General features: G+C 43.9%; 1 protein-coding gene across 2 annotated transcripts in view; it reads right to left on the bottom strand.

The window, feature by feature from the left end:
• The window catches only part of LOC137322761 (gamma-aminobutyric acid receptor subunit gamma-3), a 448,547-nt gene that overhangs the window by 410,327 nt on the left and 10,540 nt on the right, over positions 1 to 27,680 (bottom strand). For both annotated transcript variants that reach the window (XM_067985791.1, XM_067985790.1), the window contains exon 3: positions 15,934 to 16,001. In XM_067985791.1, the coding sequence (XP_067841892.1) occupies positions 15,934 to 16,001 (68 nt within the window). The remainder of the gene's footprint in view (positions 1 to 15,933; positions 16,002 to 27,680) is intronic.

The following is a 27,680-nucleotide window of genomic DNA, read 5'->3' on the forward strand; positions in this document are numbered from 1 at the left end:
ATCGTTCGTGAACAAGTAAACTTCTGTGGGGTATAATTGATCTCGTGATTAACACCAACAGAGTTCATTCCCAGATGAGATGAACCTTCCCCTGTTGTGCAGTGCTTTAAATAGTGGCAACTATCCTGATTTCAGTCAGGATTTGAACTTTGGTCTTTGACCCCAGAATCTGTAGCTTACCCCTAGAACACCCAGAAAACTGAATACTGCAGCTTTAATGCAATGTACACATTCAGACTTAAACCAGAAATAAAAACAGAAAATGCTGGAAAAGCTCAGCAAGTCAGGCCGCATCTGTGGAAAAAGAAACAGAGTTAATGTTTCAGGTCGACGATCTTTCGTCAGAACTGAAAGATGTTAAAGTGTTAAAGTTTTTAAGCAACTACAGAGCCGGGGGAAGGGGGCGGGTGGAGGGGAGGAAAGAACAAAGGGGAAGGTCTATGACAGGGTAGAGGGTAACAGTGATTAAATGACAAAAGATGGTGCAAGGCAAGGAGGCTGATAATGGTTCAGGTTAAGAAACAAAAGATGGGTCTAGAGGAGCTGTGAATGGCAACAGCAGAACCATTACCAGCACCTGCTGTCTGAAAAAAAATGGAAAATGGGAGCAGTGGTTATGATCTGAAGTTATTGAAATCAGTGTTGAGTCCGGAAGGTTGTAAAATGCCTAAACAAAAGATGAGGTGCCGTTCCTCGAGCTTCCGTTGAGCTTCACTGGAACAGTGTAAGAGGCCGAGAACAGAGAGGTCAGAGTGGGAGTTGGACTGGAATTAAAATGGCAAGCGACTGGAAGGTTAGGGTCAACGCTTGCAGACAGAGCGGAGGTGTTCAGCAAAGCGATCACCCAATCTGCGTTTGGTCTCCCCAGTGTATAGGATACCGTAGTGTGAGCTGTGAACACAGTATACTAAACTGAAAGAAGTACAAGTAAATCATTGTTTCACCTGGAAGGAGTGTTTGGGGCCCTGGACTGTGGGAAGAGATGAGGTGAAAGGGCAGGTGTTGCATCTCCTGCACTTGCATGGGAAGGTGCCATGGGAAGGAGAGCAGGTGTTTGGGGTGTTGGAAGAGTGGACCAAGGTGTCACAGAGGGAGTGGTCCCTTTGGAATATTGAAAAGGGAGGGGAGGGAAAGATGTGTTTGCTGGTGGGATCATGCTAGAGATGGCAGAAATGGCGGAGGATGATACGTTGAATGTGGAGGTTGGTGGGGTGGAAGGTGAGGACAATGGGGATCCTATCATGGTTCTGGGAGGGAGGGGAAGGGGTGAGGGCAGAAGTGCAGGAAATAGGACAGATACGGTCAAAGGCTTGTCAAATACAGACTTAAACCAGTGTATCCAGGCTTGTACTGTATCTTCACTGCATTTTCCTGTTTCAGCAGCCTTACACTGATTTGTGTCGACAGGCATGTGAGTTGCTCATTCATGTCAACAGGTCTAATGAAACAAACAATGTGAAAATGCACCACATTTACCACAGTTCAGCATTTCTGAAGGCATTGTGCCTCCAGTGCCTCAACCAAGTGGTTCTTATTTACACGTCACCCTTGACAAGTTATTTAATAGCAGGGGTTTCACAGCTGAACCCAATCCAGTCTTCGCCTATTGTTGATAAACACACGTTTCTAGTATGGACTGCTGGATAGTTGAAACCCTAGACAATTCTATATCCCCCCACGAACCCCCCCACCACAATCCAGTGACACTGGGGTAAATTTTGTGCGATAGTGTAAAATGGGTGATAATGAGTCAGCCAGCCCGTTTCACATCCTCTCCTGAAGTCAATAGAAATAAAAACCAGGAGGGATGTAAAACGGGCTGCCAACTCGCTATCACACAAAGTCAGAATGTACCCCCCACCCCGGGTCCAATAAAAGGTCCCCTAACTGAATGCAGGAAAGGTATTGAACGTGGGACCTACTTGATCTTCATTAATCACGAAAAACCTGCTGAGTCGTTGAGGGAAGACCTTCTCCCATAAGGGTTGAAAAAAAATCAGTGAGATACTCAAGGCTGGTCCTCCATTAACAATCCCCACCGCCACCCCCCCCCAACCCAATTTTAAACAAGGAGGCAGAGTGGCATAGCAAAGTGTTTTTGGATAAACTGGAAATCTCTACTCTCTGCCAGCTGTAAGGGGCCTATGAAACTTTTTTGGGTTACTTCAACCAAATTTCCAATGGTGATAGATCTACAGCACAATGCAACAGACATTGGGCATTTAGTCAGCTAACACACAAAGAGGCTACGAAACCGTTTAGGGTGAGAATTGAAAATGCAGGGAACAGTTCTGAGGCCACATTTAGGGGCAGGGGAAGGAGAACTTTATTCTATATCTAACTTGCATTAAACATTTCCTAGGAGTGCCTTTTGCTGACAGTGCACCCATTGAAACAGAACAGTATTCCATATCCCAGCACTTACTGCCTTCATCTCAATAAATACTAGTCATTCCACAAAATGGCTTCCATCATAACAGTGAGTGCACTTCGAAATGATTCATTGTATGTGAAGCACTTTGAGATGTTTGGAAGAGACATGATCGGGCACTGTATAGAACAAAATCTTTTTTTTTACAAAATTTATCAGAATATATCAATTTGAAGCAATTATAAAAGCAGAATACAGAAAAAAATCTTTCACATGTGAACATTTAAGTCCACGGTTTCTTTCAAACTGAGACGCAGTGTTGACATGTCACTATATCTGGGCATAAAAGTCCTCAATAATCAATGTGATCATTCTATTCAGTGCAGGTAGTTTGAACTTCTTGGTAGAAATAACAATCTTTATCAGCCCTCTCCGCTATTCACTGCTCTTTTCCCTTAAATTGCCACTAAATTCAGTTAGTTGTTATCAGTCGAGGTTAATTTACTGAACTCACTCTATGATTACGTCCCGACATTGCCATTGTTCAGCTGACTTTTTTTTTCACCAAACGCAGCTTGTTCCTTGAAGTAACAGCTGGGGTGATAAGAGCAAAAGGTTCAAAGGAGAGAAGGGAAAACAGCTTATAGTGTTCCCCTTTCCCTCAATACAAGCTTAGAATGTCAGAATAACTGTTTCTTCAGCTACAAAAGCACATGAAAGACCTGTCACACACAGCCTGGATTCTTCAGCAACCTGTTAGTGCCACAAAGTTAATTGGAGATTTTTTTTTATGGTGTGTGTCTTGGAGGGGAACGTGCAGGTGGTGGTGTTCCCATGCGTCTGCTGCCCTTGTCCTTCTAGGTGGTGGAGGTCGCGGGTTTGAGAGGTGCTATCAAATTGATTGCTGGGGTTATGGGTGCTGCATGCCCTTTGGTACAGTGTGCAAGTGGCCATTGTTCATGCATGAGGCTTGACGGTAAAGGGCAGAAATTGTGAGAGTCCACTGTTAGGGCTGAGCCTCGCTAATCGTGGGCATAAGGTGCAGAATTGGGCCTCTATACATTGGGTCCTATCACCGACCCATAATCGCATCTAGTGACACTCCGCACCAGCGGCACAGCTCCCAATGTCTACCCTTAAGTGTCGCCAGGCTGTTCAATTATAGTGCGCTTCATGGCTGTTTTTATCCTCACTCACGATCCATACATGAACACTTTTAGCAGGGACTGTTAGACAATGCTCTGGAGTGGGATACCTGCTTGATTTTCTCTTCCCCGTCAACAGGTGCGATTTGAATGAAAATGAAAATTTCCATATAACGAGCGGCCAATCCACAACGCCAGTCTTACGCTCAGTCAGCAAGGTGAAAAGTTACCCCCGTAAGACTCATCTGTACTACACTCCACTCGGCTGAGATACTGGAGGCCGCAGACACTCATGTCATCACCTGCACGATAGCATGTTCATGTAGCACTTTCAGGACAGACAGAGAGGAAATTGAGGATCAAGAGAATAAAAAAATTAAATAACTATCTTGTAATCTAATTTAGCATCAAAAGCAGAGGTTTATGAAACATGAGAAATCTTCACAGGAATTTTCTTTTACAAGTGAGGGAAATGGCACGATTGTGAGGCATCTGGAACCGAAATGGAAAATTGTCTCCCCTTCACGTTCCAATAACTCACTTTCTGAAATACCTGGGCATATTTTTCTTGAGCTAACCGGTTGAATGCATCTCACTCAAGTCTAATTAATATTTCTAATACAAGGCTCTTTTTTACTCTTATTCTTATTTGGTTACTTTAAAGGAGAGGGCATTTGGAGAAGTATTTTCAATCTCAAGCAAAATTTCAATCTTACTTGTGGGTAATTAATAAAATTAGTTCAATTTACCCTTCTTTTAGATTGTTGCAGGTGGAAACTGTATGTACTGCCTGGCAAATAGATTCCCACTCATTGTAAGATTGAGATCGCCCACTCACAGTCTACCTTTGCTGTATTTATATTACTGGGGCACATGGAAACATAGATTGCATAGCCTTCAGAAATGAGTTTGACTGTGTCTTTATTGGATGTGGGGAAAGTATGTGGAGCTGTGGGTGCCTGACTGCCTCTGGCCTAGTTTGCTGTGTGCAAATTGGCTGCTGTGTTTGCCCACAAAACAACATTGACTACATTTCAAAAAGTAATTCACTGGCTGTGAAGCAATTTGGGTCATCCTGGGCTTGTGCAACAACAACAACTTGACACCGAGCCACGTAAGGAGATATTAGGACAGGTGAACAAAAGCTTGGTCAAGGAGGTAGATTTTAAGGAGCGTCTTAAAGGAGAAGAGAGGATCAGAGAGGCGGAGAGGTTTAGGGAGGGAATTCCAGAGCTTAAGGCCTTGGCAGCTGAAGGCACAGTCGGCAATAGTGGAGCAATGAAAATATAAATATAAATGAAAGCTTTTGCTTCTTTCTTTGTTGGGTCAATCAGATATGAGGCAATTCATTTGCAGGTGGAGGAAAATGTTATGTTGGTTGAGCTGGAATTCAGCTCAGGGGGGTGTTGAGGGAATTACTGGTTTGACTGTCAATGACATAGGCACCCACTTGTACAAAACACTGGTGGCAGAGCCCGGGGCTGAGGCACACAGACAGGGAGCATCCTTGAAGCATGGGAAATTTGAATTGATTAACCATAAACACAGATAAACAAGTTGCTGGCTGGTAAGTTCCAGCAACAAGGAGAAGGAGCCCATCCCAAGCAATACAAAGGCAATTAGAATCCAAGCTTTGCAGCTAACTGCTTACTGTGTGTGTATATATATGTGTGTGTACATATACTGTCCCCACCACTTATAGCGGGCGCGCTGGTGTTAACGTAATTAGCCCCCGCTATAAGGGATGGACAGTAAAACTGCATCCTTGCTACTGGTTATTACAACGCCAGGACTCTGGTAGCTGGAGGGAGGCCATTGGTGCAGAGCATGTTTTGGGAAGCAGGGAGGCTACAAAAAAAAATTGGTGCCTGCAAGAGGGTTAAACAGCGCATCCTGCAGCATATCTTTCAAGAATGGTCTGGTGACGACTTTCCTCCGAGGCAAAGTCTCTGGAGGCAGCAAGGCTTTAATCCACCAAAGGACTCAAGTGGTGTCAAAAGCAGTAGGAGGTCATCCAAAACCTTTTATGGGATGGCTATTGTGAGACTCATGGTCCAGGTATATTATTTGATATACTACGCAATACAAGAAGTCTGATCCAGCTGCTGTCCAAAATAACCAGCGTGGTTAATTTGTTATAAGCAGCGCCTTTGCAATTGACTTCAGTGAAAATAGCAAATGGCTAGCGCCTTTTGCCTGATAAAAGCGGCTGCCCGTGTTAAGTGTGGATGGTATAAGTGGTGGGGACTGTACATCATATATACATATACACAGGTGGCTGATTTTCCTCGGCCATTTTAAGGCCTGCAGCATCAAACAACTTCCCTCCCATTATTTTAAGCAAGGGTCAATTCTCAGCCGGTGTTCACGCCCAGCGTTCGTCATTTAGATGAGCTGAACCTGCTGATCCTTGAAATATGTCTGGGTTCAACTGAGGTCAAGTCGGTCGGAAGGAGGACATTCAGGACCACAATGTGATCAATTTTTCTAGTGCTATCAATGAAAAATATATGAACCCACCAAGCAATTTGTGTTGACTACTGTGCGGTAGAAATTGTTCCTTGCTGTGTCTGCTCTCCGGGCAAAAAAAGGGGGCAAAAGTGACCAATTTTGGGACGCACTGTCCCGTACCCAATCTGTGTCTGCGTTACTGGTGCTGTCATATTGGTAAAGGCAGCTTACCAAGCATTAGGCTTTAAGCAGGCATTAGGCCCCTTAAATATGTCAATGATTGGCTTAACGCCTGTTTAAGGGCCCTTCCGGGAAATTTGTCAGCGCTGAGTGCCACAGGCGACGGGCCTGCTCCGCTCAGTTTTTTGGTTCTACATGTGAGCTAGCGAGCGGTCTTTAAAGAGACCACTGGTGGCCACCACCAAAAAGATAAATTACTTTTTTTAAGCTTGCTTTTCCGTAGAGCCAGGGCGAGGAGCCTGAATGCTTCACCTGGATCCACAGCGCTCCTGAAGGCTGCTGTCACCCACCACCCCCCCCCACCACCTGCCCACTCCCACCTCCCTCCCGTTCTCCTCCACTCCCCTCCTAGGACTTATCTGAGGGCTTCTGCCAGCATCTCAGTGGCCCACAATTGGCCTCCACTTCACCGGTGAGCTGTCTGGGGACACACAGTAGGTGTCGGCAACTCGCTGGATATTAAAATGAGGTCTGAGGACCGATATCGGGCACAGGGATTGTTCCCAATGCCAAGTTTCTGCCAGCCTAGCAGCACTAACAAAATTTCTACCCTTGTTGGTTTACGGGATATAATGCCTTAACCAATGTGATTGATTGCAAGCTTTGGGTTTATTTGCAGGAGTCTTATGTAATAGTGTAGGCCGATCACAAAAACACATAGAAAAATAAGGAGACAGGAACCTGAAGCAAGCTGTCGTCATAAAGCCACAATCATCAACCTCACCACAGCAACTATTGAGGACAAACATTATATGATAAAGCTCCAAAATTCCAAAACATTCACGTATAAGTTGTGCTTTAATCCTCTCCCAGAGAAAATCGGTGTAGTTACTTCCAATCTCCCCCCGCCTCCACACACACACACACCCACACACACCCACACAACCTAGTGTTCACTTTCTTAAATCTAACACCTTTTAAGAACACAGTGGAAATGTAAATCCATTGTTGAACATTCTGCTTTTTATTATTCTAGAATTACATACAATGCAGTGCAACCTCCAACATCTGCACTCCAATTGTCCATCTTCCCGATTATCGGCCAGGTTTTTCACAGGCCAAAACCTTGCATGAGACTGTGGGCTCGAAATTGGGCCTTGTAGCGCCCATTGTTTTGGCACCATGCGGTCTCCCGAAGTCACAAGTTGGTGTCTTGGCTGCGCACGCACGTTTCCAGCGTGACGTGCGCCGGACGCCATCTTGGTATAGGTATTAACGCATGTGCAAATACCGAATGGCGGCAGCATGTAAAGTAAGGAGAAAATGGATACAATCAGTGTGCAACACTGATTTAAAGTGATAGACACCATTTTGGGACTTAACACTCAACTCAAGCACAGTCTTAACCTCAACCATCTGAATGTGTCTCAGAGTGCCTGGAGGACCCCCACCAGCGCTATTTAAAGGGACCATGCAGGATTTACAGATTAGTGGCTGGATTATTGCTTCTGGCTGCTGATGCATTTGTATCTGTTTCTGGATGTCGCCTATACTTGAATTGTACAACGTGGGGACACAGCCTAACATTTAGAGCCAGGACGTGCAGGAGTGAAGTTAGGAAACGCTTCTACACACAAAGGGTGGGAGAAGTTTAGAACACTCTTCTGCAAACGGCAGTTGATGCTAGCTCAATTGTGAATTCTAAATCTGAGATTGATAGGTTTCTATGAACCAAGGGTATTAAGGGGTATGGGGCTAAGGTGGGCATATGGAGTTCGGTCACAGATTAACCATGATCTCATTGAATGACAGAACAGGCTCAAGGGGCTAAATGCCACTGCCACTTGCTGCCTCCTGATATGCGCCACCTTCTCCTGCAAGAAAGCGGGAGTTATGTCTAGGTGATGTCATGGTTGATTAGCTGCCAGTGTGTGTGGCCTGTGAGTTGTGCGTGGGCAGCTTGTAACAGTGGTAATGTGTAAGGGTGAGAGGAAGCATCTGATTGGAAGAGTCGAGTACTGATGGAAAGAGTTTATTGGTATGTGGGTATGGGGCCGTAGTGCGAGCAGCAGTGGATGCGGCTAGTGGTGCAGTTGGTAGGAGACGCCACTTGACAGTTGACCTCACTCACCTTGACCACTTGTGTCAAAGCATTGAACTTCTTCCTACACTGCATCCATGTTCATGGTGCTGTGCGCCTGGCATTGACTCCGTCCTCTACTGCCTCTCACTGCCTTTTGGGCATTTATCTGGAAGGCCTCTTGCCCCCCCACCCACCCACCGCGGATATAGGATGTCTCCTTTCATCCACTTCTTGCACCCAAGGTCTCTAGTGCATCAGCAGAGAACCTTGGTGCATGGACTCTCGCAGGCCTGGTACAAACTCAGATCGGCAGATTGGTGAGGTCTCGCATGCAGATTGGAGGATGTGGGATTTAGTAGTGCGCAACCTTTATTGAATGTTTTAACATAACTCATCAGTGTGTAAACATAGGGGCAGGACCTGCATCTGTGTTTTATATGTGCAATGTCTCATCTCTGTTCAGACTTCATGCAGACAGCAGACTGTTATTTTTAGCAAATAACAGGTACCGGCTAGCTTTAAGAGATTTTAAGAGACATCCTCTCTTTAAGAGATTGGGGCTTCCCCACTGGTGGAAAGTGCGCATTTACTTGAATCGTCGTGTAAGGCCTACGCTGTTTGAAGGTAAATACTCAGGCTGGACTTATGGCTCATCCTGCCTGTGCAGGAACCATTGGGCGTGGGTTAATAGCGGATTGCGCTACCTACGCCCAATAATAGGCATTATCCAATTTATTTTTTTCCCCCATTGGGTCTCATTGCTTCATTGCACACCTGTTCGTTGTTTCATTTTTCATTTAATTTGTTTCTCATCTCCTTTTCTTGGTGAATGAAACCATATCATGTTTCTTTTGTCAAGTGTATTTTGCTTGTTTTCATTTGGATGCCCAGCATATTACCAAATTTTGACGACTCCTAATTATCTGCAAATTTCCCTAATATGCTGGGGGCCCTCAATTACAGTGGATAATGAACGTTCTATTGTATTTTGTGTACCACTTTTAAAATGTACATTAAACTGAACTAGAAGATTTGTTCCTTCCTTAGGTCACATCAACTGAATGAACAGAGAGACTGCACAGATATAACTATAAGTGTGCAACTTCTCCAAGTTCCTTTTTTCAAATGATAGCTTGATGCAGTTGCAGCCTGTTAAATTAGCAGATTCACAATTGCTGTACTACAGGGAACCTCAGTAACTGACGAGGTGGGAAATCTGAACCCGCCAATATCAATATGGCTGTAAAGATGGGCTGGTGGGCCAGCTGTTGGCAAGTTCTGCTCGCGCACATCCCCTAACAGCTGCTCAGAGTGGGCTCACTTGACTGGTGACCCACTTGTCCACATTCAAAATTAAAATTTCTCATGCTTTGGGGAACCAAGGTAACCAATGTGATTGTTGTCTGGAGTTCAGGAAATTTAGGTCCGCTGATTTAACTCAAGGATAAGGGGGCTGCTGCCAGCAAGTTCCAACAAATAGCCAGTTCCCAGGCGAAGCGAAGGCGACCATTTCAGAGTGCGAGCGCATCACACCCCTATATTGTTAACACAGGCCGAGTAGTTGCTCCTCCCGGAGCTTGTGTTTCTGGTCACCGGTCAACACTTAAACCACCACCCCCTCTCTCCGAGCTGCTAATGGGATGCCCAGATTGTGCTATTTGGACAATGCCATTGCCAGTCCTCTACGGATATGAACGTGATGGTCCACATAATGTAGATTGGGCAGATAACTGTCAGGTTAAGTCTCCGCCATCTTCAGATGAAAGAAACTGTTGGTGTTAATGGCAGCCAGCAGCCCTTCACTGACTGCTGTGTCTAACATTCCAGCCCCCGATCCACATGGCACTCTCGGTATGGTATGTGCTACCCACCAGGAGCTCTGCTAAAAAAGTAATTAAATGAACGGACCTTGCATTATCATGCGAGGTCAGCTCATTTGGCATCTCAGGACTGGCATTGTCTGTCCCAGAGTGTCAAAGACCCAAAGTACTCAATCCATCTTGTATGTCTTCTCAAATAAGTGTACTTTTTAACTGCACTGAAGTCTTTAACGTCTTCAAATAGCCACTTCTTTAATTAGTTTCCTTAATACTGAACAACTATAAGAACAAATGAAACATTGCTGTTTCTATAATGACCTTATTACATTGTCAAAATGTCTTGAAATGCTTTGAATAATAAATTCTGTTTTGGCTGCAGTGACTGCTACGTAGGCAAACAATACCTCAAAAAAAATCTCAAGTGTCAAAGGCATGCTATGATATTCCTGTTCAGTCTTACAGGCTATACTGCTGTAAGGAGGACAGAGTGGTTGACAATGGACTCAATTCCTATTTTATCAGATACCAATGGCAGCCGTGCCTTCAGCTGCCTAGGCTCTAAGCTCTGGAATTCCCTCCCTAAACCTCTCCGTCTCTCTACCTCTCTCTCCTCCTTTAAGACAATCCTTAAAACCTACCTTTTTGACCAAACTTTTGGTCACCTGTCCTAATATCTTCTTATGTGGCTCGGTGTCAAATTTTGTTTGATAATCGGTCCTGTGAAGCGCCTTGGGACATTTTACTACGTGAAAGGCACTATATAAATAAAAGCTGTTGTTGTTATGCTCTAGAACTGAGCAAGCTACAAGGAAGGGAGGAGGATTCAAAGTATGATTGCAACCATATCGTCTTAAACTGCAGTGGGTTTGTACGCAGGCATTAAAAATGAGTGGGAATTTGTCCCATGAACACTGATCTGAAGTTCTTTCTGATGCAATAACTACTGTCGAAAGAAATGCTCTACCTGCCTAGCTGCACTAGCATCAGGAATCTTGAAACACGCAGGAAAATAATTGACAGACTTTTGCAGACAAGACCCACTATCTGCCACCTTGCTGCTTTTTTCTTCATCTTCGCAGTGCACTCCCGAAGGAGCTGGACAGATCTGCATTTTCAGATTTGAGCTTGGTTGTATATGTGAGTAGGTGGAACCCTTAAAGGAATTTGCACTTTACCGCAGACAGGTTCCCACACAACTGAAGCTAATTCCAGTGTTTTTCTCGGCTGCACACAATCGCAAAGCACACTGAATGATCCTTGCATTCAATTTGGTGTGTCAAGTGCTATTAGTGCATGGGGAATGCTTTTCAAATTAAAGTTTAAAAAAATCAGCACAACCATCAATCTTGCATCTCTCAATCTTTTAGAGTGTTAATTTTTTTTCCCTTTAAAATATACAAGTTACTGTACTGACATTAACTGTGTCCGTAGGGCTTCCAGACTGCAAATTATTTCTCAATGAATTTGCAGTTGATGCTTCGGTATGAATGTCATTGCACTCCGAAGAGAGAGAGATAGAGAGAGAGATAGATATAGAAAGAGAGAGAGCACTGAAATGCAGGAATCTGCACTGGGAGCCACGGAAACTAGATAATATTTTAACCACAAAGTTTGCAGTGTGTTATAAAAATAACCGTTACTGGAGTGCTTTTCCCAGCTGTAATCTAATCGCAGATGTCGCATTCAACTTGACTTGAGTTACATCGAGTTACATCGAGCCTACAGCACAGAGACTTATTCAGCATTCTGGCTGTCCACCCCACAGCCTTCATCCTTATCCTCACAGGTAGAAAGTACCTGTTGGATAGGACTAGTGTCTGTGGGACCTCCTCTTCTACCTCTTCTTGGCTCCGCTTACCCTGCTGACCAACGGTCACACTCTCCCCTTCCTGTACCTGTGCTTTCCTCTGAGGTGTGACTGAACTCTGGAGAAAACTATCCAAAAATTCCTCCCCCTCCCTAATGTGTCGGAGTGTCTCTATCTCACACTCCAACTCAAGGATTCTGAGCTAGAGTGTATCAAGGCAGAGACATTTCCTGCCGATGTGGCAATCCGGAACAGTCTCACTGTCCACAAGCTCCCACATATCACCGTTCCTGACTTGAGCTTTGCATTTGTGGTTTATAACATCGTTTGAACTCTTCCATTAGATTACTGCTTTCTGCTCACTTCGAGATATCAATTATTCTCTATCTGAAGCCAATCTGTTACTGTAAATTGTCAAATATATAATCCACTCTGAACATTAATAACAAATGGGATTATGTCTTAATTTTCCATTTGACCTATATATATATAAGTAATATAATGTACCATAATTCATATAATATATTGGCACTTTGAAATCACATATTAAATTGCAGGCTTTTGGACCTAAGGGCCAATTTCAGGTAAACCTTATTCATGTTTTTATTGGTCGGATTATGTTTTTTTTATTCATTTGAGTGATGTTGATGGTGGGGGATTCGGCGATGGTAATGCCGTTGAATGTCAAGGGGAGCTGGTTAGACTCTCTCTTGTTGGAGATGGTCATTGCCTGGCACTTGTCTGGTGCGAATGTTACTTGTCACTTATCAGCCCGAGCCTGAATGTTGTCTAGGTCTTGCTGCATGCGGGCACGGACTGCTTCATTATCTGAGGAATTGCGAACGGAGCCAAACACTGTGCAATCATCAGCGAATATCCCCACTTCTGACCTTATGATGGAGGGAAGGTCATTGATGAAGCAGCTGAAGATGGTTGGGCCTAGGACACTGCCCTGAGGAACTCCTGCAGCAATGTCCTGAGGCTGAGATGATTGGCCTCCAACAACCACTACCATCTTCCTTTGTGCTAGGTATGACTCCAGCCACTGGAGAGCTTTCCCCCTGATACCCACTGACTTCAGTTTTACTCGGACTCCTTGATGCCACACTCTGTCAAATGTTGCCTTGATGTCAAGGGCAGTCACCCTCACCTCTCCTCTAGAATTCAGCTCTTTTGTCCATGTTTGGACCAAGGCTGTAATGAAGTGTGGAGCCAAGTGGTCCTGGTGGAACCCAAACTGAGCATCGGTGAGCAGGTTATAGGTGATAGCTTGATAGCACCGCTGACAACACCGTACACCACTTTGCTGATGATTGAGAGTAGACTGATGGGGTGATAATTGGCCTGATTGGATTTGTCCTGCTTTTTGTGGATAGGCCATACCTGGGTAATTTTCCAGTTTGTCGGGTAGGTGCCAGTGTTGTAGCTGTACTGGAACAGTGGATGGAATCGAATTGGCTGAAGACTGGCTTCTGTGATGGTGGGGATCGCGGGAGGAGGCCGAGATGGATCACCCACTCAGCACTTCTGGCTGAAGATGGTTGTAAACGCTTTAGCCTTGTCTTTTGCACTCGTGCTGGGCTCTGCCATCATTGAGGATGGGGATGTTCACGGAGCCTCCTCTTCCTGTTACTTGTTTAATTGTCCACCACCATTCACGACTGGATGTGGCAGGGCTGCAGCGCTTTGATCTGATCTGTTGGTTGTGGGATCGCTTAGATCTGTCTATAGCATGCTGCTTCCGCTGTTTAGCATGCATCTGTGTTGTAGCTTCACCAGGTTGGCACCTCATTTTTAGGTACGCCTGGTGCTGCTCCTGGCATGCTCTTCTACACTCCTCATTGAACCAGGGTTGATCCCCTGGCTTGATGGTAATGATAGAGTGAGGGATATGCCGGGCCATAAGGTTACAGATTGTGGTCGAATACAATTCTGCTGCAGCTGATGACCCACAGTGGATGCCCAGTTTTGAGCTGCTGAATCTGATCTGAATCTATCCCATTTAGCACAGTGGTAGTGCCATACAACACAATGGACAATGTCCTCCATATGAAGACGGGACTTCATCTCCACAAGGACTGTGCGGTGGTCACTCCTACCAACACTGTCACAGAAAGATGCATCTGCGACAGGTAGATTGGTGAGGACGAGGTCCATGGACAGATTTCAACAGCTGTTGTGCTAATGTATAAATGTATAAATCTGCATTTCAAAATCAGTTAACCATAGATGTAAAGACTGCAATACACAGTTCCTGGAATTTTTATTAAAGGTGTATAGAAATAAGGGTGGGAGCAGATCTGAAGCTGTCAAGCCCCAAGAAAAACAAGCTATTGGCAAAGTATGCAGCGTACCCAGCCTCTGGCGTGTTTTCCTGGGATCCAGCTGCTCCAGGTCGATTGATTCAAAGTTGGAACTCCTGTTAAATTGATGGACTTACACCAGGTAAAGTTAAAAAAAGAAAGACATGCATTTATATAGCTCCTTTCATGACCTCAGGACATCCCAAAGCACTTTACAGCCAATGAAGTACTTGTGAAGTGTAGTCACTGTTGTAATGTAGGAAACGCGGCATCCAATTTGCACTCGCAAGCTAGCTTACTATCCAACAGTGCTGATACTGGAGTGGCTTGGAGAGAAATGGTGCATTGCCATTGGAGCAGCTAATTCAAAGTTTTTTTGTCATTCATGGGATGTGGGCGTCGCTGGCAAGACCAGCACTTATTGCCCATCCCTAATTGCCCTTGAGAAGGTGGTGGTGAGCCACCTTCTTGAACCGCTGCAGTCAGTGTGGTGAAGGTATTACCACAGTGCTGTTAGGTAGGGAGTTCCAGGATTTTGACCCAGCAACGATGAAGGAACGGCGATATATTTCCAAGTCAGGATGGTTTGTGACTTGGAGGGGAGCGTGCGGGTGGTGGTGTTCCCATGCGCCTGCTGCCCTTGTCCTTCGAAGTGGTAGGCATCGCGGGTTTGGGATGTGCTGTCGAAGAAGCCTTGGTGAGTTGCTGTAGTGCACCTTGTAGATGGCACACACTGCAGTCACAGTGAGCCGGTGGTGGAGGGAGTGAATGTTTAAGGTGGTGCATGGGGTGCCAATCAAGTGGGCTGCTTTGTCCTGGTTGGTGTCGAGCTTCTTGAGTGTTGTTGGAGCTACACTCATCCAGGCAACTGGAGAGTATTCCATCACACTCCTGACTTGTGTCTTGTAGATGGTGGAAAGGCTTTGGGGAGTCAGGAGATGAGTCACTCGCCGCAGAATACCCAGCCTCTGACCTGCTCTTGTAGCCACAGTATTCATGTGGCTGGTCCAGTTAAGTTTCTGGTCAATGGTGACCCCCAGGATGTTGATGGTGGGGGAATTTTAAATCATCACCAAAAATATCCCTCAAGACACTCTTTACCCTTTAAATTTAATGTCCCTTTGCTCGTCTTTTTCTCACTGTTGATTTTATGAATCTATTTGTTTAAACAGCAATGCTGATCTCATCATCAGAGAATAAAACTGAGCTAGGCAACATGAGGGAGCTAAACTAATATGCACAGTTGCAATGACTTTTGAAACACCACATCTTTACTGATGTTAATTCAGAGTTGGGCTCAGTACCCCCTCCCAACTGGGTCTCTGACAAGGCGATTGGAAGGAACATAGGAACGGGAGTAGGCCACTCAGCCCCTCGAGTCTGTTCCGCCATTCAGTTGGGTCGTGGCTGATCTGTGTCTTAGCTCCATTTACGCGCCTTGATCCCATTGGTATTCACAAGTAAAACAAAATGATCAAAAAATTGACAGCAAAATAAAACATCAACTCATGGTGTTTTTGTAGCTTCAATTTTTGAAAGGGATCCCAGTGTGAAGTTTAATATGCAGTTGATAATTGTATTAATCTCGACCTTTCACCATTTTAGGCCATGACAAAATACAGTTCATTTCAAAATAACATATATACAAATTGCTTACCATGTTAACTTACAAAAGCCAATCCATGACCACTATAGTTCAGCAATCTTTGTTTCAAAGCACAACACTACAAATTAAATCAGAATGACTTCGCCTGTGGCGTAGAACTTACTTACCATGTTAATTGATGAAACAGGGCCGATGCTGTTCACATAAATATCAACATCTATAATGGTTGGTTTCACTGTCAAATAAAAGGAAATAAAAGCTGTATGTTAATAAATAGCAAAAGGGCAGAACGTATTCACAGGCTCTCCTACTACTCTTCACATTTATCTTCCCTTATTGACACCTCCTAATGCCCATACTGTAGCAGTTATAATGAAGCAGTTATAACATAGGGATAAAGAAAAAAAGAACTTGCATTAACTTTAGCACCTTTCACGACATCCCGGCATAGGCTCGATGGGCCGAATGGCCTCCTTCTGTGCCGTAACCATTCTATGATTCTATTCCAAAGCGCTTTAAGCCAGTGAAGTACTTTTGAAGTGCAGTCACTGTCGTAATGTAGGAAACACGGCAGCTAATTTGCACACAGCAAGGTTCCACAAACACCAATGAGATAATCAATTTTTTTTAAGTGATGTTGATTGAGGAATAAATATTCGCCTGGACACCAGGCCAGAACTCCCCAGCTCTTCTTCAAAATAGTGCCTTTGGATCTTTTATGTCCACCTGAGAGGGTAGACATGACCTCAGTTTAAGTCTCACCTGAAAGGCGGCACCTCCGACAGTGCAGCACTCCCTCAGTACTGCACTGGGAGTGTCAGCCTATATTTTGTGCTCAAGTTTCTGGAGTGGGACTTGAACCTACAACTTTCCGACTCAGGTGAGAATGCTACCACTGAGCCATGGCTGACACCATATCTATGCTTTAAATTTTATATTAATAAAAATAAAACTTATTACTGGAGAATCTTCTTCTAACTGCACATCTTTATGTATTTAGCTGTACTAGTATTACGATGAAAGTTTGCATTCTGTTTGTTATTTGTAATGAAAAACATTTTATAATTTTATTTCACATTGCAAACAGAGGAAATCTTCACCCATTGTCACAACATCCAGAAACCTATTTATTTAGGCAATAAAACTTCACTGTCACCCTGGCTGAAATTAACTGACTTAGCACAGACCAGGGATTAAACCTAAGGAAGTCTCAGATTCAGTCCCTAGGCTGTGCTGTGTCGGATTTCAGCGAGAGCAGCTGTGGGGATGCCATATTTGGCCTTCGTCTTCCTGGGCTAGGAAGGTGGGCAAAAGGGTTCCCACTCCTGATACTTTTCTAGTGGCTCTTGCTGAAAGGTGCATGTGTTGATATATAGTGAGGACAGGGGCAGGCTTTCTACAGCACCTCCCAAACCCTCCACCACCTTGAAGGACAAGGGCAGCAGGTGCATGGGAAGACCATCATCTCCAAGCTCCCCTCCAAGTCACACGCCATCCTGCCTTGGACATGAGTCAAAAGCAAAATACTGCAGATGCTGGAAATCTGAAATAAAAACAGAAAATGCTGGGAATACTCAGCAAGTCAGGCAGCATCTGTGGAGTAAGAAACAGAGTTAACGTTTCAGGTCGAAGACCCCTCTTCCAGTTCTGATGAAAGGTCTTCGACCTGAAACATTAACTCTGTTTCTTTCTCCATAGATGCTGCCTGACTTGCTGAGCTTTTCCAGCATCTTTTGTTTATATTTCTGCCTTGGACTTATATCGTCGTTCCTTTATCTTTGCTGGGTCAAAATCCTGGAACTTCCTACCTAACAGCACTGTGGGAGCACCTTCACACATGGAATGCAGCGGTTCAAGAAAAAGGCCCACCACCACCTTCTCAAGGGCAACTAGGGATGGGCAATAAATTCTGGCCTTGCTAGCGACACCCATATCCAGAGAATGAATTAAAATAAAAGACTCGGTTGTGATGTCTACACAGTTAAATGCTAACACTAGCCTAGGCTGGCACTTGGCGTTTAACCACTTGTCCGAGGCACTGGAATGCTATTGGGACTATATCTTAACACGAGTCACTGACGTCAGGAGAGCACAGGAGAAAATTGGAAAAATAAGTGTTTTTTTTTACCTGTCTCTTCTTGCTCCTAAATCTTAATATAACGTCGTCCCATAATTTGCCCATAGGATAAAAGTACATAACCAAGGCAGGCTAAATGAGTGAGTAAAGCAGGTGGAAAAGATCCACAATGAAGCAATAGGGGATAGAATGCGGGGGAAAAAACCTGAGAGATTGACAAGCTTAAGTGAAGGGTCAAGGTCTCTGATGCAAGATACCGCCAAGGGTGAAAAAATGTAAGAGATGACTAGATAAATCAAGGTATCGTAGTTAAGTAACTAATGCAATGTAATGAAAATGAATTACTTCACCATCAGGATTCATATCCGACTTTATACTCTGTTATATATGAAGGATACTGCATTCAAATTGCACACATTCCAGTTAAATCCTATCAAACTCCAAACTCGTTTTCCAGGAAGTGTTTTGCTTATAGCAGGATCTCTATAAATTACATATAAAATAGTAGGTTTATAAATCTTTCCATCACAATCTGAATATCCAGCAATTAAATCAAAGGGCTGCCAACAAAAAGCTCTGAATCAAAACATCTATTTTACACAGATCAGATATTAGAAATATGCTTCCATCTTGCCAAAATTAGCAACGCATTTGCTGTATTTAGTGTGCTGTATGTTACAAATGGAATAATTGGAAAACGTTTTATGCTTGGTTGGATTAGGAAGTCTGTACAATGGGAATGAATAGAAAATGGGTTGGTACATTGGGGTTCTGTACTTGGATCAGAATTATGCTTGGATCAGTTACATTCTCATCTGAATTTTAGCTACTAACTGATATATTGAGCTAAATTGAGTGGTACTGCATCTTTTACAGTTATGCCTGATAACTGACGGTAGAAGTATCTGAAACTATAAAAACAGGTTTACTGAATGGAATAAATTATGATTCAGGGCTGCATGGACTTTGTGCCAAGCAGTATAACAGGAAGAACACTGTTTTGTGTTTGTGAACTCTAACATGACTGAAACAGCCAACATATATAGGTATTGCATTATTTAGCTTTTTATTTGAAAGTTGCTTAAATCCACTCTGGTAGCCAACAGAAAGCATGAGTGTTTATAATTTGATGCTTTATTTTCAGTGAGCAATAAAATGCATGATACCAAACCAGCCAAATCTCTGGGACATGGGAACTGCTGGTTGGATTAACTGTCTCAACGGGGATTTCTATTCAGTTGAATAATTAAGTCTTCACAAACGCCCATTCTAATGGACTGAATTAGTTCTGTCAAGCGCCGTTATGCAACAAAAGGATCCATTTCTGATTCCTTCTTAAATTGAGTCCATAAAACCATATTAAGTGAGCAGCCACCTGAAATTTGGGTATCTTTAAATATGAAGTGATAAAGTAATAAACCCTATATCATAGTAAGATTTGATAAAATTTTCATCAGTTTAATTGACTAGTTAGACTGGGATAGCTCCATTAACTTCATTGCAAGCTGGAAAAAAACTAAAATTAACTGATCCAAAAACATTTGGAATAATAATTGTCTTGAAGTCATTTGCTACCAGACTACAAATACACTCAGAAATCTATCAATTTTTTTTTTTTTTATTCGTTCACGGGATGTGGGCGTCGCTGGCAAGGCCGGCATTAATTGCCCATCCCTAATTGCCCTTGAGAAACCCGTTTTATTTTTATTTTGGTGCAACAATCTTCAAAGTGACTAAATGGCTCCCTCAATGGCTCAACAAGTTTATCAAATGAATAGCTGAGGCACACAGACCAATACCCCAGCCCACATTGAGTTAACTAATTTCAGATGGGTTGGAAATAGGGCTGCTACAATTGGCCTTAGTACTTTTGGTTTAGCGAAAAGAAAATCAGCCTCCTAACTATTATCCATGAATGAATGACTGAAAGAATGAAAGAAAGAAATAAAGAACTTGCATTTATATAGCATCCTTCATGACCTCAGGATGTCCCAAAGTACTTCACAGTGTAGTGTAGTCACTACTGCAATGTAGGGAAACGCGGCAGCCAATTTGCGCACAGCAAGGTCCCACAAACAACAATGAGATAAATGACCAATTAAACTGTTTTAGTGGTGTTGGCCAGGACACATTCAAATGAGAGGTGAGGACAGGTCAAGTTCAGATATGGTGTATACGTTGTCATTCTTCACTCGCCATGCTCACACATGTATAATGGCCACACGGGCAGAATACTGGAAAGCATAGTGCCTAGGACCAAACACCAGGAAAGGGTCAACACCTTCAGAAGAGTGAAGGGAGAAAATTGGAAGAAAAAAATTGACAATAAAAGAAATGATTAAACAAAATGTAATACCCAAACACTCCACTTTCATTTGAACAATTAATGCATTTGTCTGAAATTCCTCGAAACACTGTATCACCAGAGACAGTTAGCCATTTTTAATCCAAATTTCAGAAGAATGTGATAAATATTGACATTTTTAGTATTGACATGGTGTAATATCAAGGCCTATGTATTTCTCACCCACTGCATTACCAATAACAATGATTGCTAATAATACAGTATAGTCAATTGATTATAGTGCATATATAATACATATAAACACATATATAGTATACGAAGTGCAAAAACAATAGGGCAGTAATAGTAGGGGATTTCAACTACCCTAATATTAACTGGGATAGAATCAGTGTAAAAGGTAAAGAGGGCGCAGAATTGTTAAAATGCATTCAGGAGAACTTTTTTAGCCAGTACGTAGCAAGGCCAACGAGAGAGGGGGCAGTTCTAGACTTAGTTTTAGGGAATGAAGCTGGGCAGGTGGAAGGAGTATCAGTGGGTGAGCATTTTGATGATAGTGATTATAATTCAGTTAGATTTAGCATAGTTATGAAAAAGGGCAAAGATAGAACAGGAGTAAAAGTTTGAAATTGGGGAATGGCAAACTTTACTAAGCTGAGAAGTGATTTAGCACTGGAAAAAGCTACTTGAAGGTAAATCAGTGTCAGAGCAGTTGGAGGCATTCAAGAAGGACATAGTGAGAGTTCAGAACTGATATGTTCCCACAAAGAAAAGGGTGGGACTGCCAAATCTAGAGCCCCCTCGATGTCAAGGAGCATACAGGGTAAGATAAGGAAAAAAAGGGAAGCCTATGTCAGATACCCAGAGCTCAATACTGCAGAAAGCCTAGAGGAGTATAAAAAGTGCAGGGGTGAAATTAAAAAGGAAATTAGGAAAGCAAAGAGAGGGCATGAAAAAATACTGGCAAGTAAAATCAAGGAAAATCCAAAGATGTTTTATAAATACATAAAGAGCAGGAAGATAACTAAGGAAAGAGCAGGGCCTATTAGAGACCAAAAAGGTAACCTATGTGTGGAGGCAGAAGATGTGGGTATGGTTCTTAACAAATACTTTGCGTCTGTCTTCACAAAAGAGGGGGACGATGCAGAGATTGTAGTTAAGGAGGAGGAGTGTGAAATATTGGATGGGATAAACATAGTGAGAAAGGAAGTATTAAGGGGTTAAGCACCTTTGAAAGTGGATAAATACCATGAAGGTAGCAGGACAGGACGGATGAAATGTATCCCAGGCTGTTAAGAGAAGCAAGGGAGGAAATAGCAGAGGCTCTGACCATCATTTTCCAATCCTCCCTGGCTACAGGCGTCATGCCAGAAGAGTGGAGGACTGCTAACGTTGTACCGTTGTTTAAAAAGGGAGAAAGGGATAGACCAAATAATTAAAGGCCAATAAGCCTAATTTTAGTGGTGGGCAAATTATTGGAAACAATTCTGAGGGACAGCATTAATCATCATTTAGAAAGGCACGGAATAATCAAGGACAGTCAGCATGGATTTGTTAAGGGAAGATTGTGTCTGACTAACTTGATTGAATATTTTGAGGAGGTAACAAGGAGGATTGATGAGAGTAGTGTGTTTGATGAAGTGTACATGGATTTTAGCAAGGCTTTTGACAAGGTCCCACATTGCAAACAGGTCAAAAAAGTAAAAGCCCAAGGGAAAGTGGCTAGTTGGATCCAAAATTGGCACAGTGGCAGGAAGCAAAGGGTAATGGTCAACGGGTGTTTTTGTGACTGGAAGGCTGTTTCCAGTGGGGTTCCACAGGGCTCAGTACTATGTCCCTTGCTTTTTGTGGAATATATTAATGGATTAGACTTAAATGTAGGGGGCATGATTAAGAAGTTTACAGATGATACAAAAATTGTCTGGATGGTGAATAGCGAGGAAGAAAGCTGTAGATTGCAGAAAGATATCAATGGACTGGTCAGGTGGGCAGAAAAGTGGCAAATGGAATTCAATCTGGAGAAGTGTGAGGTAATACATTTGGGGAGGGCAAACAAGGCAAGGGAATACACAATAAATGGGAGGATACTGAGAGGTGTAGAGGAACAGATGGACTTTGGAGTGTGTGTCCACAGATCCCTGAAGGTAGCAGGACAGGTAGATAAGGTGGTTAAGAAGGCATAAGGGATACTTTCCTTTATTAGCCGAGGCATAGAATATAAGAGCAGGGAGGTTATGCTAGAACTGTATAAAACACTAGTTAGGCCACAGATAGAGTACTATGTACAATTCTGGTCACCACATTACAGGAAAGATGTGGGGCCCGATGTTAGCAGGCCTGCGGGTTCCCGGCGGGGGGAGCTATCGGGCGCGTGGGTAACGCGCCCGGTGAAATGAGTGCGTCCCCCGCGCGATCACAGGATAATTGAAGTAATTTACCTGTGGTTACGGGTTTTCCGCTGCTCAGCTGCGCGCCGGCGGCCTGCGCATGCGCAGTGACGTCTGAGTGATGGTGGAGCTCTATTTAAAGGGGCAGTCCACCAATGCTCCTCCTGCTGCAAACAAGAAGTAGCACACCATGGAGCACCCCAGGGGTAAGGCTGCCCCACGATTTTCTGACGACTCACTCCAGCTGCTGCTGGACGGGGTAAGGAGGAGGAGGGAGACGTTGTTCCCCAGCGATGGAAGGAAGTGCCCTGCCTCCGCCACCAGGAAGGCATGGGCGGAGGTGGCCGCGGAGGTTAGCAGCAGGGGCAACACCACAAGAACATGGATCCAGTGTCGCAAGAGATTCAATGATCTCACTAGGTCCGGCAAAGTGAGTACACTAACGCATTCTCCCACACTCCGTCTTCCACATCACCTCAAACACCTCACAACCCCTTCTGCACTGCCACCACAGCGCTCCCGCATCAATCCTCACAGCCACTCAACTATCATCCTCACCGTGCCTGCACGTACCCACCGTCCCTGTCCCCATTCGAACACTACCACACACCCCAATCCCCATACAATGGGATGGGCATGTGGCACACGCATCCTCCCATCCATCTCCCACACGCTCAACCCACCCACACCAATGCTTGAAGCGTCTCACAATGCAATCACCACTCAATCACGTATCTGTGTTTTGCCTTGACAGGAGAAGAGATGCAAGAACGCCCGGGAAAGGGCACGCACCGGAGGGGGCCCGCCACACGAGGTGGTTCTAACGCACGCAGAGCTGGACGCCTTGAAGATCAGCCACACGCTGCATTGCCTGTCCGTGGCGGATGGCGAGGCTGGGGCTGGAGAAACGTCCGGTAACGAAAAGCTGACACTCAGCACTCGTGATCGCGAATGATCTTAGCATCACTTGGCATCTGCCGCACCTCAACATTTGTCCACATGCCTGATATTGCCCTTTGTTCTCTTGCAGGGCCGTCTGCGAACGCCGTGTCTGAGGGTCCATCGTCACATATGAGCCAAGCAAGCACCAGCGCAGATACACACACCTCGGTGGGTCCCCCTCCTCAATTAGTTGGGATTGCACATGGTGAGTCACCGCGCACATGTGAACATGAGCAGACCCTGGTGGCAGGGTCAGCCGCGGAGGGTCCGCATCAGTGGGAGCACTCTTCTCCAGGCTCTGCTCAGCCGGACCCAGATGCTGAACCCAGGGGGTCACCAGTCAAAAGGAGAGTCGTCGAGGGGCACCAGCACATTGCCGAGGTACTGGGAGAGGTGCCACGTGCACTCTCCACAATCGCGCAGGTGATGGAGGAGTCCAACGCCTGCATGAGGGCAATGGTGGCACAAGTACAGGAGGGTATCTGCGAGATAGTGTCGCGGGTAGGCGCGGGAACGTCTGCGGTGGAGGAAAGGCTAGCCTCCCTCGAGCGTCACGCACAGCTCAACATTGAGTCCATCCAGGCCCTGACAACGGCTGTTCGGATTCAGGGTGAGCAACATTCTGCCGCCATAAACAGGCTGACAGATACATTAGAGGTGGCCTTGCAAGGTCTCACACAGGTCATCCAAACTGTCGTCCAGCAGGGTGGAAGGAGTGATGTGGGCCTAGGCCATGAGAGGGAAGATGGTGAACGGGGACATGGAAGTGGGGACGCTACTCAAAGTGCCCCCACGTCTCACCCGTTGCCCCCCTCTCAACCAGTACCATCAATGGTGCCTCCTCTCCAGGTGGCCGAGTCTGCCCCTGCACAGGTGCAGGAGGAGCAGTCTGTGGACGTAATGCTCTCTTATTGTGGTAGTAAACAAAATTAGCATCAGCATTCAAACATTTCATGGGTTATTAGTGCCTTTAGTAGTTGGTTATGGTTAATGTGTTAGTGTTAGCTAAACAGTTAAATAGCCTTAAAGTTAAACAAACAGTTAAAAAGAGTGGGAAACCAGAGCAGTTAAACAAACCCATGGAAAAATCTCAAATGGTGACGCCATAGTCAGCACAGAGTGGGGAGCGATGGAACCCGAGGAAATTAAACTAATCTTTAATTTACTATAAACACTCTATTTTTAACTGTAAGCTATAAGTAAATTTTTAAATAGAAAAATATTCAGAATAATTAATTACTAATTAATTTAAAATCAAGCCAAAATCCATCTATTAAATATAATCTAGACCTTAAGTGTTTCTATTAGTTCTAGAATTAAATTAATACTAACAAATAAAGAAACAATTAAATAAAAACTGGAAATGGCCATGCTGGCTATGTGTCAGGAAGGTAATATGTGGGAGTTTGTGGACAGCGAGACTGTCCTGGATTGCCACATCTGCAGTAAATGTCTCTGGCTTGAGACACTCCGGCTCAGAGTCTTTGAGCTGGAGTGCGAGTTAGAGACACTCCGACACATAAGTCAGCAGGGTAAAGGGAACCAAAGGGAGGTAGAGAAGGAGGTCCCGCAAACACTGGTCCTATCCAACAGTTACAATGTACTTTCTGCCTGTGAGGATAAGGATGCAGGCTACGGGAAGGATAGCCAGAATGCTAACCATGGCACCATGGAGCAGGAGCAGAATAGAAAGGTGTGTAGTCATAGGGGATTTGATAATTAGGGGAATAGATAGTGTCCTCTGCAGTCATGGTCAAGAGTCCAGGAGGGTGTGTTGCCTACCTTGGTGCAAGGGTAAAGGATACCTCAGAGCAACTGGAGAGGCACTTGGAAAGGTTGGGGGGGGGGGAAGATACAGTTGTTGTGGTCCATGTTGGGATCAATGACATAGGGGAGGAAAGGGAGGAGGTCCTGCTAAGAGAATATCAGAAGTTAGGAACTAAATTAAAAAACAGGACTTCACAGGTGGCAATCTCAAGATTACTACCCGAGCCACGTACTAATTGGCATAGGGATGGACAGATCAGGAAGGTGAATGCGTGGCTGAAAGACTGGTGTGGGAAGGAGGGGTTCCATTTCATGGGACACTGGCACCAGTACTGGGACAGGAAGGAGCTGAACCGTTGGGATAGGCTCAACCTGAACGGGAATGGGACCAGTGTCCTAGCAGAAAGGATAAATAGGGCTGTCGCTAGGACTTTAAACCAATATGGCGGGGGAAGGGATCTGGTGAAGATAACATAAGTATGAAGAAAAAAGAAATAGGAAATGAGAGTAAAGGTCAGACCAAGGTAAGGAATAAGGGTAACATAAACAGTCAGGGAACAAATACAGTAATAGAACATAAGTACAAAATGACTGTGAAAATTAAAATAAGTGGAACAATTACTAAAAACAAATTAAATTGCCTGTACAGCAATGTGCACATCATCTGAAACAAAACGGGGGAACCGGAGGCAATATTTCATAGCAAGGAGCCAGATATGGTACAGATAAATGAAACGTGGCTACATAAGGAACAGGACCGACAGTTAAATATTGCAGGATGTAACGTACATAGAAAGGATAGGGAAGGAAAAAGTGGGAGTGGGGTAACTGTACTAATTAGAGACAATATTATGGCAATAGAAAAAAGGGAAATAAGTAACATTAAGATAGGAACAGAATCCATATGGTTTGAGACAAAGGATAAGAAGTTCATGTTAATAGGTTTATTCTACAGATCACCTAATAGTGGAAGGCAAATGGAGGATGAAATATGTAGACAAATCTATGAAATGAGTAAAAAATAATAATCTCATTTCAACTACCCCCAAATAAACTGGTAAGAAGAGGTAGGGAAAGCAGGAAAGGGAGTGGAGTTTTTACAATGTGTACAGGACTCTTTTCTTACCCAGTATGTGAGAAGCCCAACAAGGTACTTCTCAATCTAATAATAGGAAATGAACGGGCGCAGATAAGAGGAGTAAGCATAGGGGAACATCTAGGCAATAGCGATCATAACATAATAAGGTTTAAAATAATGATTGAGAAAGGCACAAGTAAGACAAAGTAATAGTTTGGAAAAAAGCTAATTTTGAGGGGATAAAAATGGAACTAGGAAAGGTAAACTGGAAAAAAAATTCTGACAGACAAAGAGATAGAACAGCAGTGTGAAATATTTAAATTGGTGATCAATAGAATTCAGGGGAAATATATTCCTCTAAAAAGCAAAAACAAACTAGCCAATAATGAAACACCATGGATGAATAAAGGGATAAGGGTAAAATTGAAACTAAAGAAAAAGACATACTCTAAGTACATAGACGACAAAGGAGAGTAGAACTAAAGGGAATACGAAGAGGTTAGCAAAGAAGTCAAAAAAATAATTAGGAAAGCAAAGAGGCACTACAAAATTAAATTATCAAGGAATATAAAAAGAAATAGTAAAGTATTCTACACACTCATAAATAACAAAAGAAAAATCAGGATAGGGATAGGGCCACTAAGGGATGCACACGATAAACTCACAGGTAATGACAGCGAAATGGCAGAAATATTGAATAGTTACTTTCCTCAGTATTTACCAAGGAGAGTAATAAGGTGGGCATGACATTAGAAGAAGAGATCAAAAAATATATAAAGACATTTAAGATAGAAAAGGGGAGATAATTGATAAACTAATCAAACTTACAGAGGATAAAACCTCTGGTCCGGATGGATTGCATCCATGAATATTAAAAAAAAGTTAGGGAGGAGATAGCAGAGGCACTATTACATATATATAAAAATTCTCTAATAAAGGGAATAGTGCCTGAAGACTGGCGGACAGCGAATGTTATTCCTATATTTAAAAAGGGAGTTAGTACAAGTCCAGCGAACTATACACCAGTTAGCTTAATGTTGGTGGTGGGAAAGATGATGGAATCTTTACTCAAAGAAGTAATAGAACATAAGAACATAAGAAATAGGAGCAAGAGTAGGCATTCCGGCCCCTCGAGCCAGCTCCGCCATTCAACAAGATCATGGCTGATCTTTTACCTCAACGCCATTTTCCTGCACTATCCCAATATCCCTTGATGCCTTTAATATCTAGAAATCTATTGATCTCTGTTTTGATAGTACTCAATGACTGAGCCTCCACAGCCCTCTGGGGTAGAGAATTCCAAAGATTCACCACCCCCTGAGTGAAGAAATTTCTCCTCATCTCAGTCCTAAATGGCCTAC

Source organism: Heptranchias perlo, chromosome 6 (assembly GCF_035084215.1).
Source record: "Heptranchias perlo isolate sHepPer1 chromosome 6, sHepPer1.hap1, whole genome shotgun sequence".
NCBI lineage: Eukaryota > Metazoa > Chordata > Chondrichthyes > Hexanchiformes > Hexanchidae > Heptranchias > Heptranchias perlo.